Source organism: Furipterus horrens, unplaced genomic scaffold, assembly GCF_987537825.1.
Source record: "Furipterus horrens unplaced genomic scaffold, mFurHor1.1.pri manual_scaffold_12, whole genome shotgun sequence".
Lineage (NCBI taxonomy): Eukaryota > Metazoa > Chordata > Mammalia > Chiroptera > Furipteridae > Furipterus > Furipterus horrens.
The window spans coordinates 33,901,434-33,916,041 of NW_028327182.1; the positions used below are offsets into that span (position 1 = coordinate 33,901,434).

Below are 14,608 nucleotides of genomic sequence, written 5' to 3' on the forward strand. Positions count from 1 at the left end.
TCTTCCATTCAAAAACACACCTAAGTTTAATTACAACTTGGAACAGAAAAAAAGAAAATGAATATTTATTCCACCGTGTGCCTGGCATTTTGTATTTATCTCATTTAATCTTGCAACAGTACTTTGGCTGACTTAATCTCACCATTCCACAGGTAAAGCAACCCGCAAAATTACGAGTGACCATGCTTCAGTAAGACCCCTGGGCTGTATGCTCTAAAGTTCTTCCGATGCATTGCGCACATTACTTCTATTTCTTGATTCTGACAGTTATGATTCATTCTTTTCTAATAGCTAGCTTAGGATCAATTTTAAATAAATGAATGACTCCTGTCCTGAGGATAGTATAAACATCATTTAATAGTTGTCAGCTTTGTTGAAATACCTAGTGAAATCCAAACAATGAATACATAATTTGTAAAGTGTGTAGTTTTCTCATTGACTGTTTTAGCTTAAGGTTAAATAGATTTCAAAAGCTTGTCCAGAAGTCAAATTAGGGAATATATTTCTGCTTGTCCCAAGCTACTCCAATATTTCCTTGAGAGATACTTTATCATGGCATTGCAATTTAAAACCTCAGTCTCTGAAGTAAGATCTGAATCTGAGTTTAGATTCCACCACTTCCTCTGCATGTTACTCAACTTCTCTGTGTTTTCTCACACAGAAAACAGGCATGAACTCACAGATTTACAAGGAAAATTATATAAAATCTACCTATAAAGAGTTTAGCAAATAAGCCATCTACGTTATCCATTATTCTGAATTAAGTAACCATTTAAAAATAAAAATACATGCCTACTTCAATTAAACTATCTAAATTCACAGACTGTGCTAAAAATCAGGAAGTGTGTTGTAAGAGTATCCCTCAAACTCTTTTGGGCAGGTAAGGAGGTGGAAAAGCCCTCGAAGAAATCAAAAGAGCCAATGCAGGAATAAAAGACTCTTGTTACCTGCTTTCCTTTTATTTCTTCAGGAAAAAAAAAAAATCCACAAAAACTAATCACTTCACATTATAAATAAATCTATTGTTAACACTGATTTTTGTTTCTTTTGAGAGGAGCTCTTCTTCATTTTGATTATAGAGAAAAAGGGCAAACTGAACAAAAAGGGGGAAGAAATTAGCAAAGAAGTATTACTGAAAACAACTGAAAGTTATAAACCCTATTTGCATAAAACCTGAATATTTTAAGAAAAAGGTAAAAATATATTAACATGATTAACCTGTTTGAAAATCCTGCCTTTAGACCATACCCTTAAAATTTTAGTAAATGCCATAAAGAGAAACCAGTTAGAAACACTATTTAAAAAGTGGGAGTATAGCAATGGCGATTAATAATGGAAAATGCCTGCCTATGCCTGCTGATGTGTTTTCAGGTCAATGTCTATACCTTTTCTTTGCAAAAGCAAATCCTTTCCCAAGTATACTAACTGGGAAAATATGGTTTAGAATATTTTATGGTTAATTATTTAATCCTCATAAGTTATAACATTCTTACATCTTAAATTGGTAGGCTAATATAAGATGGTTTAACTAATTCTTTCTCTGACAGTAATAATTACTGTACCATAATGCTGGACTGCTTTTCACTCTAAAGCAGTTAGCTCAATGTATTTTATAAAACTGACTGACCACCTGAGACAAATAGTTATGGTATGCTACAGTGACCTGAAATACAGATTTAAGAAACAGAATTAGAAAAACATCTTCATGTCAAATTGATAAAATACAGGACTGATCTTCGCCATTTTCACATTTAAATCTCATTCATACCCAACAACTCATACTGGCAGTATCCGCCTAATGAACTAAAATTATTTCTCTGTAGTTTAACATAAAGGTAACAGATGTTTTAAAACCCTTATCAACTATCAGGCTAGTTAATAGAGCCATGGTGTTAGAAATGTGAGGTACTCTGGGAGCCAATGAGCTGATCCCTGTGGTATGAAATTCATCCACCACATGGCACACAGAAGGTGTGACGGTTCTGCCACCTTCAAATAACTCTGGTGGAGGGAGCACAGGCTTCCTCAGGTGGCCAGCTCTTCTGCTCTGACACCTTCACCAGAAAGTACAAACCTGCATTTCTGGAATATCTACCAACATTGAGCCTGCTCCCCCCACCCCCATATAAAACATTTCAAATTATTTTAAACCAAGTATTATATCTTTTCTTAAGTCTTCCATTTTCTAGACTTAGACTTAAAAGACTCAATTTATGGAATCATTTGTCAAACACCATTATTTCATTAATCATCCATCATCTTGTCCTCTTTTCATTTATATATGTTAACATTTACTAGTCTATATAACCTAGTATTCAGAATACTTCAAGTGTAGTCTGCTTGGAATATAATACTATTGTTTCCCATGATAAACAACTCTTCATCAATCCATTAGTGCAATCTTATCTTGCTTCAACATTTTTAGCAGCTGCTCAATCACTGCCAGCTCATATTATGCTTGTCATCAAGCAAAATGCCTCCTACTCCCAGGTCTAGTATTTCATCTTATAAAGAGAATTATTTTCCCAATATAAAGTTTTAAATTTAACCATAATTGAAAGATACTATTTTGGAACAGTATTATCATTAGTGTATTCTGAATAACTATATGACATTAAGTCAGTTTTCTGACAAGTTACTTTGGTGATCTGTTAACTTCCTTTTTGGATAGTGGAAATTAGAGGACTACTATCTAAAAGGAAAATATCTAGATGGATGGTTAAAATGTAATTTAATCTTGAAAGTAGATTCCAGTGAAACTTAGAAGATGAAGAGTCTCGGTATAAAATTAAGCTCTTTTAGCAACAAAATAGTAGGTTAAAGAAATAGGTTGTTTTTTTTTCTACCCAATGTAAAACACTTTCTAGCTCCCTGAAAAATATTAGCAGATACCTCTACTCACATACATCATCACTTCTCTATATAAAATTCTCTAAATTCCTGGGAGCTAAGATTGAATGAACTAATGGTTGGAAGACACTTTATCAAAACACTATATCACATATTGAATACAAACTTACTGCTATGCTGACCATTTCTATATACACTATTTAATTACCCCCCCCCCCATACACACACACATACACAAAATTCTCAAGTAAGTTGGTTTTACTTATCTCCATTTACAGGTAAAGTGTCAGATCGTGCATTATGGTGTCAGCAAGTTCGAAACCTGCATATCAACTCTGCAACTTACTGGCTCAATGATTTTAAGCAAGTTATTTCATGACTCTGAAGCTATATTTATAGTTTTCCTTGTGTGTAAAGTAGGAATACTAATAATTATTTCTAAGATTCTTGTAGATATTAAATAAGTTAATGCAGGTCAAGAGTTATACATGCTGCCTGGTATATGTGTGCCTATTAAAACCAGCTTTTGAACAGGACACCAATCTTCACATTCTCAACCATTTATTCCACTTTATCTTAGTAAGTCAGCAGACATATAACTTATAATCTTGCTGTAATCTAAATATAAGTTACTCTTAGTATGCTTAAATTTATGAAAATTTAAATTTCATAAATTTATTAAATTTATGAAATCTCATGTTGAGATTTCAAAATGTTCAGTATATGAGACGTTAGCGCTTTTTTTTCTTTTTTAATTACCTTCTTTCCAAGGTTAGGAGACCTTCTTAGTGGTTAAAGAAAGAAAAAGATATCACAAACATTTTTTTTGAAGCATAATACAGGAGACAAACTTATTTCCATCAACTTAGGTAAAGGAAAATTAGACAATATATACTACTTGATTTCATTAAGGCTAACATAGTATATTTTGCTGTAATAATATTATTTCTAGGTTTACCAAAATTCAGGAACTATGTTTTAGTCACCTGTAATTCCACATTGAAACATTTCAGATTTTCAATAGAGAGTAGGAGATCTAAAAATATACTTTTTTGGAGAGTGATCTGTTCATTATTTTAGACAAAGGAAGAACATAACAAAAGTCTGTTCCTATTAAATATGTGTTATGCTCTCATTGTTCAAGAATGAAGCTATTTCTCCTCCATTCAGCTATGGCTGGAACAATGGCAGCAAGAATGAATTAGGAAGGTAAAAGTTTTCTACTACAGTCAAAAGTTTTTCTCAAGTTTTTCCAAATACTATGTACCTTTCTGAAAAGTATTAAGGTAAAACAATTTTTAAAAAATTCTAAATTTATCCATAAGATTATTTAAAATGTATTCCTTTATGCAATATAAAACTCATCCTTCCTCCATTTCCCCCAATGTAAGCTGCTTATTAAAATAAAAAGTATGATAAATAGTTCCCCTGAACTAGAAGGGATAGTAAACAGTGATGGTATCTGATGGTTCAAGAATTTGTAAATCTGAGGGTTACCAACTAACTTAATGAGAATTAATAAGACTAGAAAAGTTTATGGTCCTCTCCAGAATATAAAATGTATGATACAGAGCCAAATTTCACTTTCATCATGAATAAAGGTATGACAGTCTTTTAAAAGCTGAATTGCAGTGAGGCAGCATCACCTGTCTAGGGTTAAACATTAATTTATTCCAAACACAGATTCTGACAAGAATCTTATCAATGTCAAGCAGCAGGACCGGCTGAAAAGCTCTGTGTCAGAGCTGGCATGGAAGTCGCCAATATATGAAAACCATCACGAACTAAAGCAATTCAAGCGTGAAGGAAAATGATTTTTCATGACTAAAATGATGAATATTTTTATAACTTTTCAAGCAGTATCATTAGCTTAAAAGAACATGGTACTTTCATTTTGGAGAAAAACCAGTTTACTGTTAAAAGATTTGTGAATTTTAATATTAGGGCTACAGTTTAAGAGTCCTCAAACAGAAGTTCATTATACTAATAATATTCAAATAGAAAATTTTAACAGGAAATATAAAAGGAAAAGGAAATAATCTAAAGAAAAAGATGGTACAAAGAAGCAGTTTGGGTTTCCTTCCAAAAAGGATAATTTGGGATGGATACCCAAACCTCCTCATTTGGAAGTCTCCACCAGTAATGACTGCTTCAATCCAGGGTCAACTAACATGACTTTGAGGAAGTGAACAATATGGGAGGTAGATACTTCCTAAGTCTTAAAGGAAAACTAAAGAAATGGAACCAATGGTAATTAAGAACCTGTGTGTCAGGCATTTCAATTATTCAATGACTGAACAAAACGTTCACCGAGTAGCTACCATGTTCCTTACAACAACCCTTTGAAGCTGCATATTTTTATTGCTATTTTTTAATTCAATTTTTATTTTATTTTTTAGAGATAATACAATAAAGTACCATGTTTATTGTAGATTACACTGACAGGCAAACTTTTTAAAGATTAAGAAATCACTGATACTCTTATTATCTAGAAATAACCTTTTCTTTATTTTTAAAAGAGAACACAACTGAGCCTTAGAAAGGTTATACATCTTGTCCAGGTTATGTTGGACTCTAAAGTCCTTGTTCTTTCCACACATCCCAATGGATGTAGAGGCTATAGGAGAGAATTAGACTGATCATGTTAAACTTTTACAAGAATTATATAAACAGATCAAAATCAAGTGCTTTTCATTCATTTACAGACTAAATACATCAAGAAATTAATACTATGAAGTGGATATATCATTTAGATGCTATAACTCTTACTGTAATACACAAATTATCCACAGTGCTGTCTACCCCGAGGACCACATACTCCTTGGTTGAGATAACGAACTACCTGAAATAGTTATCTTATCAATAAGCAGCTACTAAAGTTTAAATAAATTAATGTTAAGTAAAAAGATTAGAATAAAGTTGTGTTCAATAAAGAGAGGTATTATTACTACTTCACAAATGTAAAGTTCTGTTTTTTGTAATGCCACATACAACATGTAACAGTTTTTCTTTTATTTGTTTGAGTCAGGCAATTTGACTACTATATTATCCTAGTGAGTTTTAGGAGTTGAGAACCTAGCACACAATGCTAAACAAGCCTTTATGTGGCACTTTACAGTGATTTCACAATTATTGGTGTTAATAACCAATGTAATACAAAAGCGGGGCTGAGAATTTTGTCAATTAGCAACATGTTCATTTTTCTTACATTGAAGAAAGGCACCCAGAGTCAATCTTCTTTACTGAGACAAATCCTATCAGCTTACCAGATACAGTAATCTTCTTTTTAAAATTCATTTGAGTTAATGACCCCTCCCCTTCCTATCTACAGACATGGAGTGTTAACTCGCCTGAGAATGACTACTAGGAAGCAAAGTATAATAAAGTGGTAAAATTCATCAATACAAATATTTTCACAGCAGATTTTTCACATTAACTATTACATATTCCAAGACACATGTCCTCAGAACTTAGACGAATACAAATAATTCTGTTTTGTATAGTCAGTTGGCAAGGTCCAAAATTTACCTAAGAACTTACAATACATTTTAAATGAAAGATGTTTATTAATTTCATGATCCAATAAACCTCACAGTATTTATTTCTGTTTAATGAGTGTTATCACATTCAGTGTCATAAACTTTCAGACAGACTTCTAAGCTCTCTTAATGAGAGACTGTAAGTTGTTTAGGCTCTTTTTAAGACCCTTATCAATATGTTGACATGGTAGCAATTAGAAAGGGAAGAAGTGTCTGTGATGTGCCATCCTCTTCAATGACAGGATAAGAATATTCCATGGTAGCTTATTAATGAATTCTATGATTGTAAAAGAGCATATGTTCTTAACAGGATCACTTGGTTTCTTATTTGGATTTTATTTTTTTTAATTCCATTGCCAGTAAGTAGTGGATAACATTTTATAATTGTCACATAACAATTATGATGAACATTTAAAGTTGTTTTCCTTATTTAAAGTTGTGTCCATGTCAGGAAAACCTCTATGGATGGGTTAATTAATAGATAAAAAAGTGAAAAGATAGGTTAAGTCTTACGAGATTAAACAATTTAATATTTTTATTGATTGATTGTATCACTACCAGGCATGCAGATTAGATCAAGAAGGCCAAAATTTTGTTAACATTCCTAGGATTATATTAAAGTTACTAGCAAGAGCCTAAAACCATCTTTATAGGGCACTGTCCAACACTGAATCTGCTGAGGTTTTAGGGCAATAATAAAGTTCATTAAGACTATCTGGACTTTCAAATATCCAGTCCCTAGTGAGAATCTCAAATGAAAAATGGCTGAGTGGTTAACTGTTAGCTTCTGAATAAACACATAATGTTCTTTTCACTTGTATATCTACTTACATTTTTCTTGCAGCTACTAAAAGACTAGGAACTAGATTAAAAAAAAAAAAAAAGACTTGAAACTGAGAATGAACTATCAGAGTGCTCTGTGCATTTTTATTAAGGGTTGAAAACTTTGCTAAGAAAATAAACACATTCTTGGTCAGCTCCCTGTCCCACTCTGCTTTAGTTTCTAAATCTTTACATATATCTTGAAAAATTCTCTCATATTCCTGACCTTATTACTTTCAATAGATGACCTGCTTTCCACAGAGAAGAGTCCATTAGTCATGAATTATTCAACTTCCTTGTCTGAAACTCAACAACTCACCCTCACCCACATTTGTATTTGCTTATTTCCTCTCCTTTCTCTAGTGCCCCTCAACATACCCAAAGTCATAGGTGATTTTATCCCACTTCCTGTGGCCTGATTTTTAAAAAATCCTTACTCCAACTTTTACAACCTCTCATTCTCTCTTTGCTTTGCTATAGTTTTGATGTAAACATGATTGGGATTATAATGTGAGCTCCTTTAGTCTTTATTTATATCCTCTTTATCTTCACAAGCAAGACCTTAAAAGTAGCCTACATTTATATTCTTATTTCCCTCTTATTCTTAAGAAACTACAAGTTGTCCTGCACATACACCATTCCACTCTAAGTGCCTTCTACAGTTAATTGCCACCTGTTGACTGTCAAATCCAGTGAGCACTGTTCGATTCTTTTCTTTAACCTTTTCAACATTTTATTTATTTATCCTCACCCGAGGACATTCTTTCATTGCTGAGAGACAGAGAGACAGAGACACATCAATATGAGAGAGAAAACATCAGTTGGTTGCCTTCTCATATGCGCCCCAACTGGGGACTGAACACACAACCTGGGTATGTGTCCTGTTGGGGAATCAAACCCCATGACCTTTCGGCCTATGGGAGTATGCTCCAACCAGCTGAGCCAATCAGCCAGGGCTCCAACATTTTATATTGCAAATTCAGCACCTCTCCCCGACTGCCAAATCCCCTGTCCTCTGAGGCAATACCATAATGTCCCTTCCCAGCCTTCAACCCTGAAATTCCCCATTAAGTCTAATCCCAGTCTTTGTTTTATCTCTTTTTTTCACACTCTTCCTTGGCAATCTCACCCATCCTCTTAGCCTAGATTCTGATGACTCCAAGTTCTCATCTTTTGCTTTAATTGTTGCAATAATGGTCCTATGCTCTCTGCTTTCACTGAAATCCATTTTCTATACTACAGGCAATAATGCCTTAAAGCAGAGGTCATATCATGACACTTCGCTGCCTACAATCCTCCACTGTTCCTATTCTGAGGATAAAACGTGTCTGATTCTTCATCCTTTGACCCCACGTGCCTTTTCAGCCTCATCCATTGACATTAGGTACACCTAAACTATACTGCAGCCAAAACAGCTTACCCTCCCTTGCCCTCCTAGACTTTTCTTGCCTTCTCTGTTCTCTCACTTTCCTCCTTTTCTCCCCAAGCTAAGTCCTAACTGCTCTTCAAGACTCACATTAAATTTCATTCATTTTTAACAAATATTTATTGAAAACACTTTCTGTTTCAGATACTGATCTGAAGGCTGAAGTATTAGCTGAGACAAAGTCCCTGTTCTAACATTGATTTCACTGAGGGGCTGGAGGCAGGAACAAAATATGCAGAAAACAAAGCAGGGCAAAGCGGGGAGAGAGTTTGTGTGGTGGTGCACTGATGTTTGATAATGGAATAGTCAGGGAAGCCCTTGCTTCTGCTGAGTCTGTTCCTGAGTTAGGTACTCTCCATTTGTGCTCTGTTCATGATGAACAGATGTTAGATTACTGGCTGGGCTCCTCGGGTTGTCTGCGACTTCTTGAGGGTAAAGGGTCTCATCTAGCCCTTTCCATTTTCTAGTACATAATCATTCTAAGGAAATGTGCTGTGCCAACACTGTGCTGGATGGAGAGATGAAGCCATATAATAAGTGCTCAAAAATTTTTGAAAGAGATTAAAGCAATTTGAAACTATAAGTTAATAGGAAAACTTCGAATATAAAAATTAAACTTCATACTTAATAGTTTAATACTACATCAAATACTAAAACAGGGATAAAGGAGCTAACAAAATAGCATAATTTCATAGTAACTTATTCTTGAAATTATGAATGTCAGGTAAATACAGATTAAATAAAAATTTCATATGAGATATAATTTGCTTTGCATTTGAAAACACTTTCAAGAGAATGAATTACGAAGGTGTGTAAGTGTTTTGGGGGCAGTATCAACAAAAGAGAATTTTGCAAGGAATTGGGAAGTAGATAGCATGGATCGGATGAGAGTATGTGGTATGACTGTGTACAGGTTAAGTCTATTGGTCTAGTTGTACAGGTATTTCATTTACTAATCAAAGACAGAAACAAATTTAAAAATTGTGGTATTTTATTATGCAAAACCATAATCATGTTGCTATTAACCTCACTGGAGGCATAAAGGTAAAATGAGAAATTAAGAAGTGTTTTTATCTTTTTAAATGCCATTTTCAGATCCGTTTTGCAAATTTTAAGGGATTAAGAAAAAAAACACTAAAATTCTCTAATCATGATCAACTTTCTTTTTGCTAATTTTATTTTGCTTATTTTTACTTTTTCAAATAAAATATATAATACAAAATTACAGAAAGTTTATACAATTGGAAAATATATGTACACGTACATGTAGAGAGATTATACATGACTTGACTACTCTAAAACAACCACTACCATGACTACAATTTTGTTCAAATTGCATCCATTCACTTATTATAAATATTTTTCAAGATATTACAGCCTTCCTAATGATTTTTTTAAATCACAGCTGTATAATATTTCATCCCACAGATGGATGATAATTTATTTTACCATTCTCTTATGGCTGGGCATTCAGGTAACTCCTAGTTTTTTACTATTATAATAATGCTGCAGTAATCATCTCTCAGCAATTCACTTATTTTCTTTGCTCTTTCTGTAGGAGAGATGAACAACTGTGGCATTACTGGTTTAAAGGGTAAGAACACTTTTAAGGCTTGGAAAAAAAATTGGAAGCCAATTTACACTGCCATTACCAATGTATAAGAATATTCATTCCACTGCATCTTCGCCAGCATAAGCATTATCATTTAATTTTCTCATTAACTCACAAATTTAACACTGTACCTAACTGTTTCAATTTGCATTTGATTGCTACTGGAGTTCAATATTTCTAATTTTTAATTATGAAAGATGACACTGCTACTTCAGCAAGAAACCATATTGAGCATAAGTCAATGGTTCAAGGCTGTAAAAATAAAATAAAAAATAAAATCTTTAAGAAAGTTAATCAGTCATGACATGAGTAACTGTTATTGTGCTCCATAGTAATTAGCATTAATGGCAAGCAGTTCACGTAAGTGGCCATTATGACTATTATTTACACATAGCCAGATAAAGCATTCTTAGTTTATGGGGGACGCTTGGACCAAGTAGAGCTATAAGCTCTTCTTATGTCCTCATAAAGGTCCCTTGCTCTGAAACCAGATGTGACCCAGAAGGCAAGCTTTTTTTTTTTTTTTAATTTTTTTTATTTCTTAGCTCCATGCAGCCTCTATAAACTGAGCACCCAGTAAAGATAATAAGCATTGCACATTTAGTTTGGCTGAGGGTGGGCTAAAACTAAATTACTGAGACTCAAAGACGAGATCAAGTCAGATATTACTCAAAGAAATGGCCACCGAATTAATCCCTTGTCTCTTCTATGACTACTCCTCAATGTAAGGATCTAGGTTTTCAATGAGACTGCTGAAGAACTTTTCACTCTGAACTACTGCCTTCTCCTTTCCTGCAGGGAAGAAAGGACTTGAGGCACAATCATTTTCCCATTTTCGCAGTCAACCTTACTAACAGAGGAGTGATCTGGGTAATTAGATTTTAGACACTTCCCTCTGCCAAAAATCTTTTTCCCCAACATTGTCCAAATTTCCATGAATTAGAGATGCTTTGATGTTTCTAGTTATGTAATTCTGAGATTAAAGAAGAAAGGTGAGAGTGCAAAGGATAAAAAAGCCCACACTCTACAGTGATGATTAATTTACCAGCCTGGTTTTATATTCTTAGAATAGTTAACTCTAAAACATGCAGAGGATAGAAATAAGAATTCCAATATGGAGAAAGTGTAGGGAGAAGCAAAAAGAGTTAAGTCATTTTGGATTGCTTTAAAAATGCATAGCTGAGGACACTAAACTACAGAAGAATAAGGAAGACAGAGGTCAATATTTTGATAATAAAAATTTATGTTTTATAGATCTTGGAAGTTTACAAAGCACATTTTCACCAATCGTATTACTAAATCCTCACAACAACCCTGTACTGAAACTGAGACTCAGAGACATTAAGTAACTTACCCAAAGTCACATAGGTAGTAAGTGGCAGAGCCAGGACTCGACCCAGGTCTTCTGATTCCTCCTGTGCATTTCCAGCTCCCCTGGAGCTGAAGCAGGGGCAAAAAGGGAGGTGGAAGTAATTTGCCCAAGACCAGCCTTGCCTTTTCCCCTTCTTTCAAAGGCCGAGCAGAGCAGACGCTTGATTCTCTCAGTGATTCCTTTCATCAAATTCTTTCAGGATAAAGCAATCTGAAAATGTTTCTCAGCCTCAGGCCCCAAAATGGCAATAAGTAGTAAACAATGTTGGAAATATTTTTGGCTATACTTCATCATTTATGTGAAATTTGTTGAAATCTCAAAACATAGTAATTCTCAATTCAGAAAGTAAAGCCTATTTTTATAACTGATATTATTTAAAGCAGTTTAAAGTTTTTGTTTCACATTTTTAGGAAAACCTTTTCAATTACACCATTGAAAAAATCATCTTGAAAAATGCCTAAGAACCAAGATACCAAATCTACCTTTAACCTCTATGCCCTGCCGCCCCCCCTTTAAAAAGCTTAGTCATGTTCCCTCAGTGATTCTTTTCTTTTTTATCCTCACCTGAGAACATTTTTTCATTGCTTTGGGGGTGGGGGTGGGGGGGAGACAGACAGACAGACAGACAGAATTGATTGGTTGTCTTCTTGTATATGCCCCAAGCAGGGATTGAACCTGCAACCTGGGCATGTGCCCTGGCCGGGAATCAAACCCGTAACCTTATGGTCTATGTGAAGATGCTCCAAACCAACTAAGCCATACTGGATAGGACTCAGTTATTATTTTCATTAAAGCAAGTATAATCATTAAAACGGACAGATTAATCAGTCTTTTCATAGGCAATTTCAGGCATTTTCAGCAAACTAAAAGAAAATGTGTGCATCTTCCTGAGATGTCTTTTTTGATATCTAAATCTTAATTCCTTTCTAAGTTATATCTAAAATGCTTTTAATGTAGCCATTTATAATCAATTTTCTATAACAAAATTTAGAATTTCCAGTCCTAGTTTCTTGAATAGTTCCATAATTTTTTTTAGGGAGTTATATATTTTAACTTCTCATCTTAACACCGTCTTTAACATATTTAATGAGAAATTTTTCTTTTCTTTTCTAGTCTTTTCATTTATGAGGACTACTACCAGTGAGACCAAGTGCTAAGTAAGCATTAACATTAATGAGGGTATATAAAAGATCAACCAAACATATTAATTTATTTCTTCCAAAAGGTTTTAGAGACTCTCTGTTTAACCAGACTTTATTTGATCATCAGTCCTATCTGAGATAAGACATATCCAGCTTAATAGCCAAAAACCACTTGTTACCTTTAGGATGAGTAAGAAGGCAAACTGACATGAAAAAATAAAATGAAAAAGGAAAAGGAGAAAGAGGAGGAGCCATTCTGAATGAGGAGAAAGAAGAAAGGAAGAGAAGAGGAATACAAAAAAAGAAGAGTCAAAGGGTTTACCTAGAAAATTGTTTTTGAATAAGTACCATTACTCACAAGTTTTTGACATGTCTCCCTTTTCCCTTTAAGTTGTCAATTCCATATTTTAAAAATCTAGTCAAGTCTAACATTCTTTGGGTACTGATGTTAAAATTTAGGAATTCTTAAAAATAAGATTTATATTATCTGATCATCTTATGAAAAAAAAATATTAGTGTACTTTTCCCTACATTATTTGAGCCTTACTTTGTCTTTCCAAGGTAAAATGCTCTTTATATTCTTTTAAATCATTCATTATATGGTACCAAAAATGGTTACCAACATTAAAAAACATAAAAAATCCATAAATTTTAGAATTTTGAACCATACAGAAGCAGAATAAACTGACTTTTAATATCTTACTTTGTATAATAAGCTCTTTGTTAAAAATGACCTAGAGGGTTGACTCTAATTTCCCAATCAGATGACCTGGGAAAAAATGAGCATTCTTTAGGCAAGACAAAAATGCCAATAAAAGGTTGTTAAAAGTTAATACTAGTTTTGAAAAGTCAATGTTGGCCTTCTCCCTCACGCTATCCCATTTATTTAACACGCATAACTAAATTCAATCAAGAACCATGCCAACAACAGTTTCCAGAATGGAACAACCCCAGTCTGATGGCGCCTCCACGCCAGTCTCATGGAGGCCTTATTAATATGTATTAGGTAGCTTCTGAAAGGAGGAAAATATATCTGCTACTTCTTTTATAACTTTTTAATTCCTTGAGTATATAGGCCAATCTATTTTCCAAAGTAGCTTTGTTACAAAAAGCATTGAAAAATATTTGTTGAAAAACTATCATATTAAACTTTCATACTAGTTTGATGTCTGAAGAACTCTTCAGTACTAAAGGTGACCACCAGGACTACATGAATCATTCAACAAACAATTCCTGACCTCTTTCTACTGTTTTTGCTACCAAACCAGTTCATGTGCTCACTTAAAACTCTGGTTCTCTCAAGCACTAAAAGAGATGGTATTATAGTATTTACCTACTGCTTATTTAGAGAGCTTCTTTGCACTTTCACTAGCTATTATCCAATCATAAACTCTGTCCTTGTTTATAATTGTAAGTGCTTGGAAACAGCATGTTTCTTAAAAAAAAAAAAAAAAAAAAAGAATTCTTTCCCCTCCAGAACTCTCAAGTAGACTCTAAGATTAGATTCAAGATTATCAAGTCTGTTATTTTACCAGGAAGATAAGAACAGGAGATCAAGACCAGTTAAGAAGAGGAACTTGTTTTCTAGGAGGCCTTTAATAAATTAAAACAATACTATTGAAAGGCTTCAAAATACACCAGCCTACTAGAAAAAAAGGTAACGATGAAATAAAATAGAATTTTTGGTCTCTCTGGAGTCCTCTTCTTTATTTTAGAATGCCTACACACCCAGTGGAATTAACTTGCTTTGACACTTCTTTTTTTTTTTATTTAGTAGCCAATGCTAGCTTAACAAAAAAAGGGATTTCAGGTTTTGCCTTAGACTAGATTATTGGAGAATAATAA

General features: G+C 33.7%; 1 protein-coding gene across 4 annotated transcripts in view; it reads right to left on the minus strand.

Moving 5' to 3' along the window:
* Nucleotides 1-14,608, minus strand: part of TDRD3 (tudor domain containing 3) — a 179,113-nt gene that overhangs the window by 11,994 nt on the left and 152,511 nt on the right. For 2 of the 4 annotated variants that reach the window (XR_016507406.1, XR_016507405.1), the window contains one exon: nt 11,626-11,689. The exons of 1 other annotated variant lie outside the window; for it this stretch is intronic. Coding sequence is in view for 1 of the 3 variants with exons in the window: in XM_090258147.1 (XP_090114273.1) it covers nt 11,604-11,689 (86 nt within the window). In the remaining 2 variants the exon portion in view is untranslated. Of the gene's footprint in view, nt 1-11,603; nt 11,690-14,608 lie in introns of those variants that run through there. One more of the 4 variants, XM_090258147.1, reaches the window with a different exon arrangement.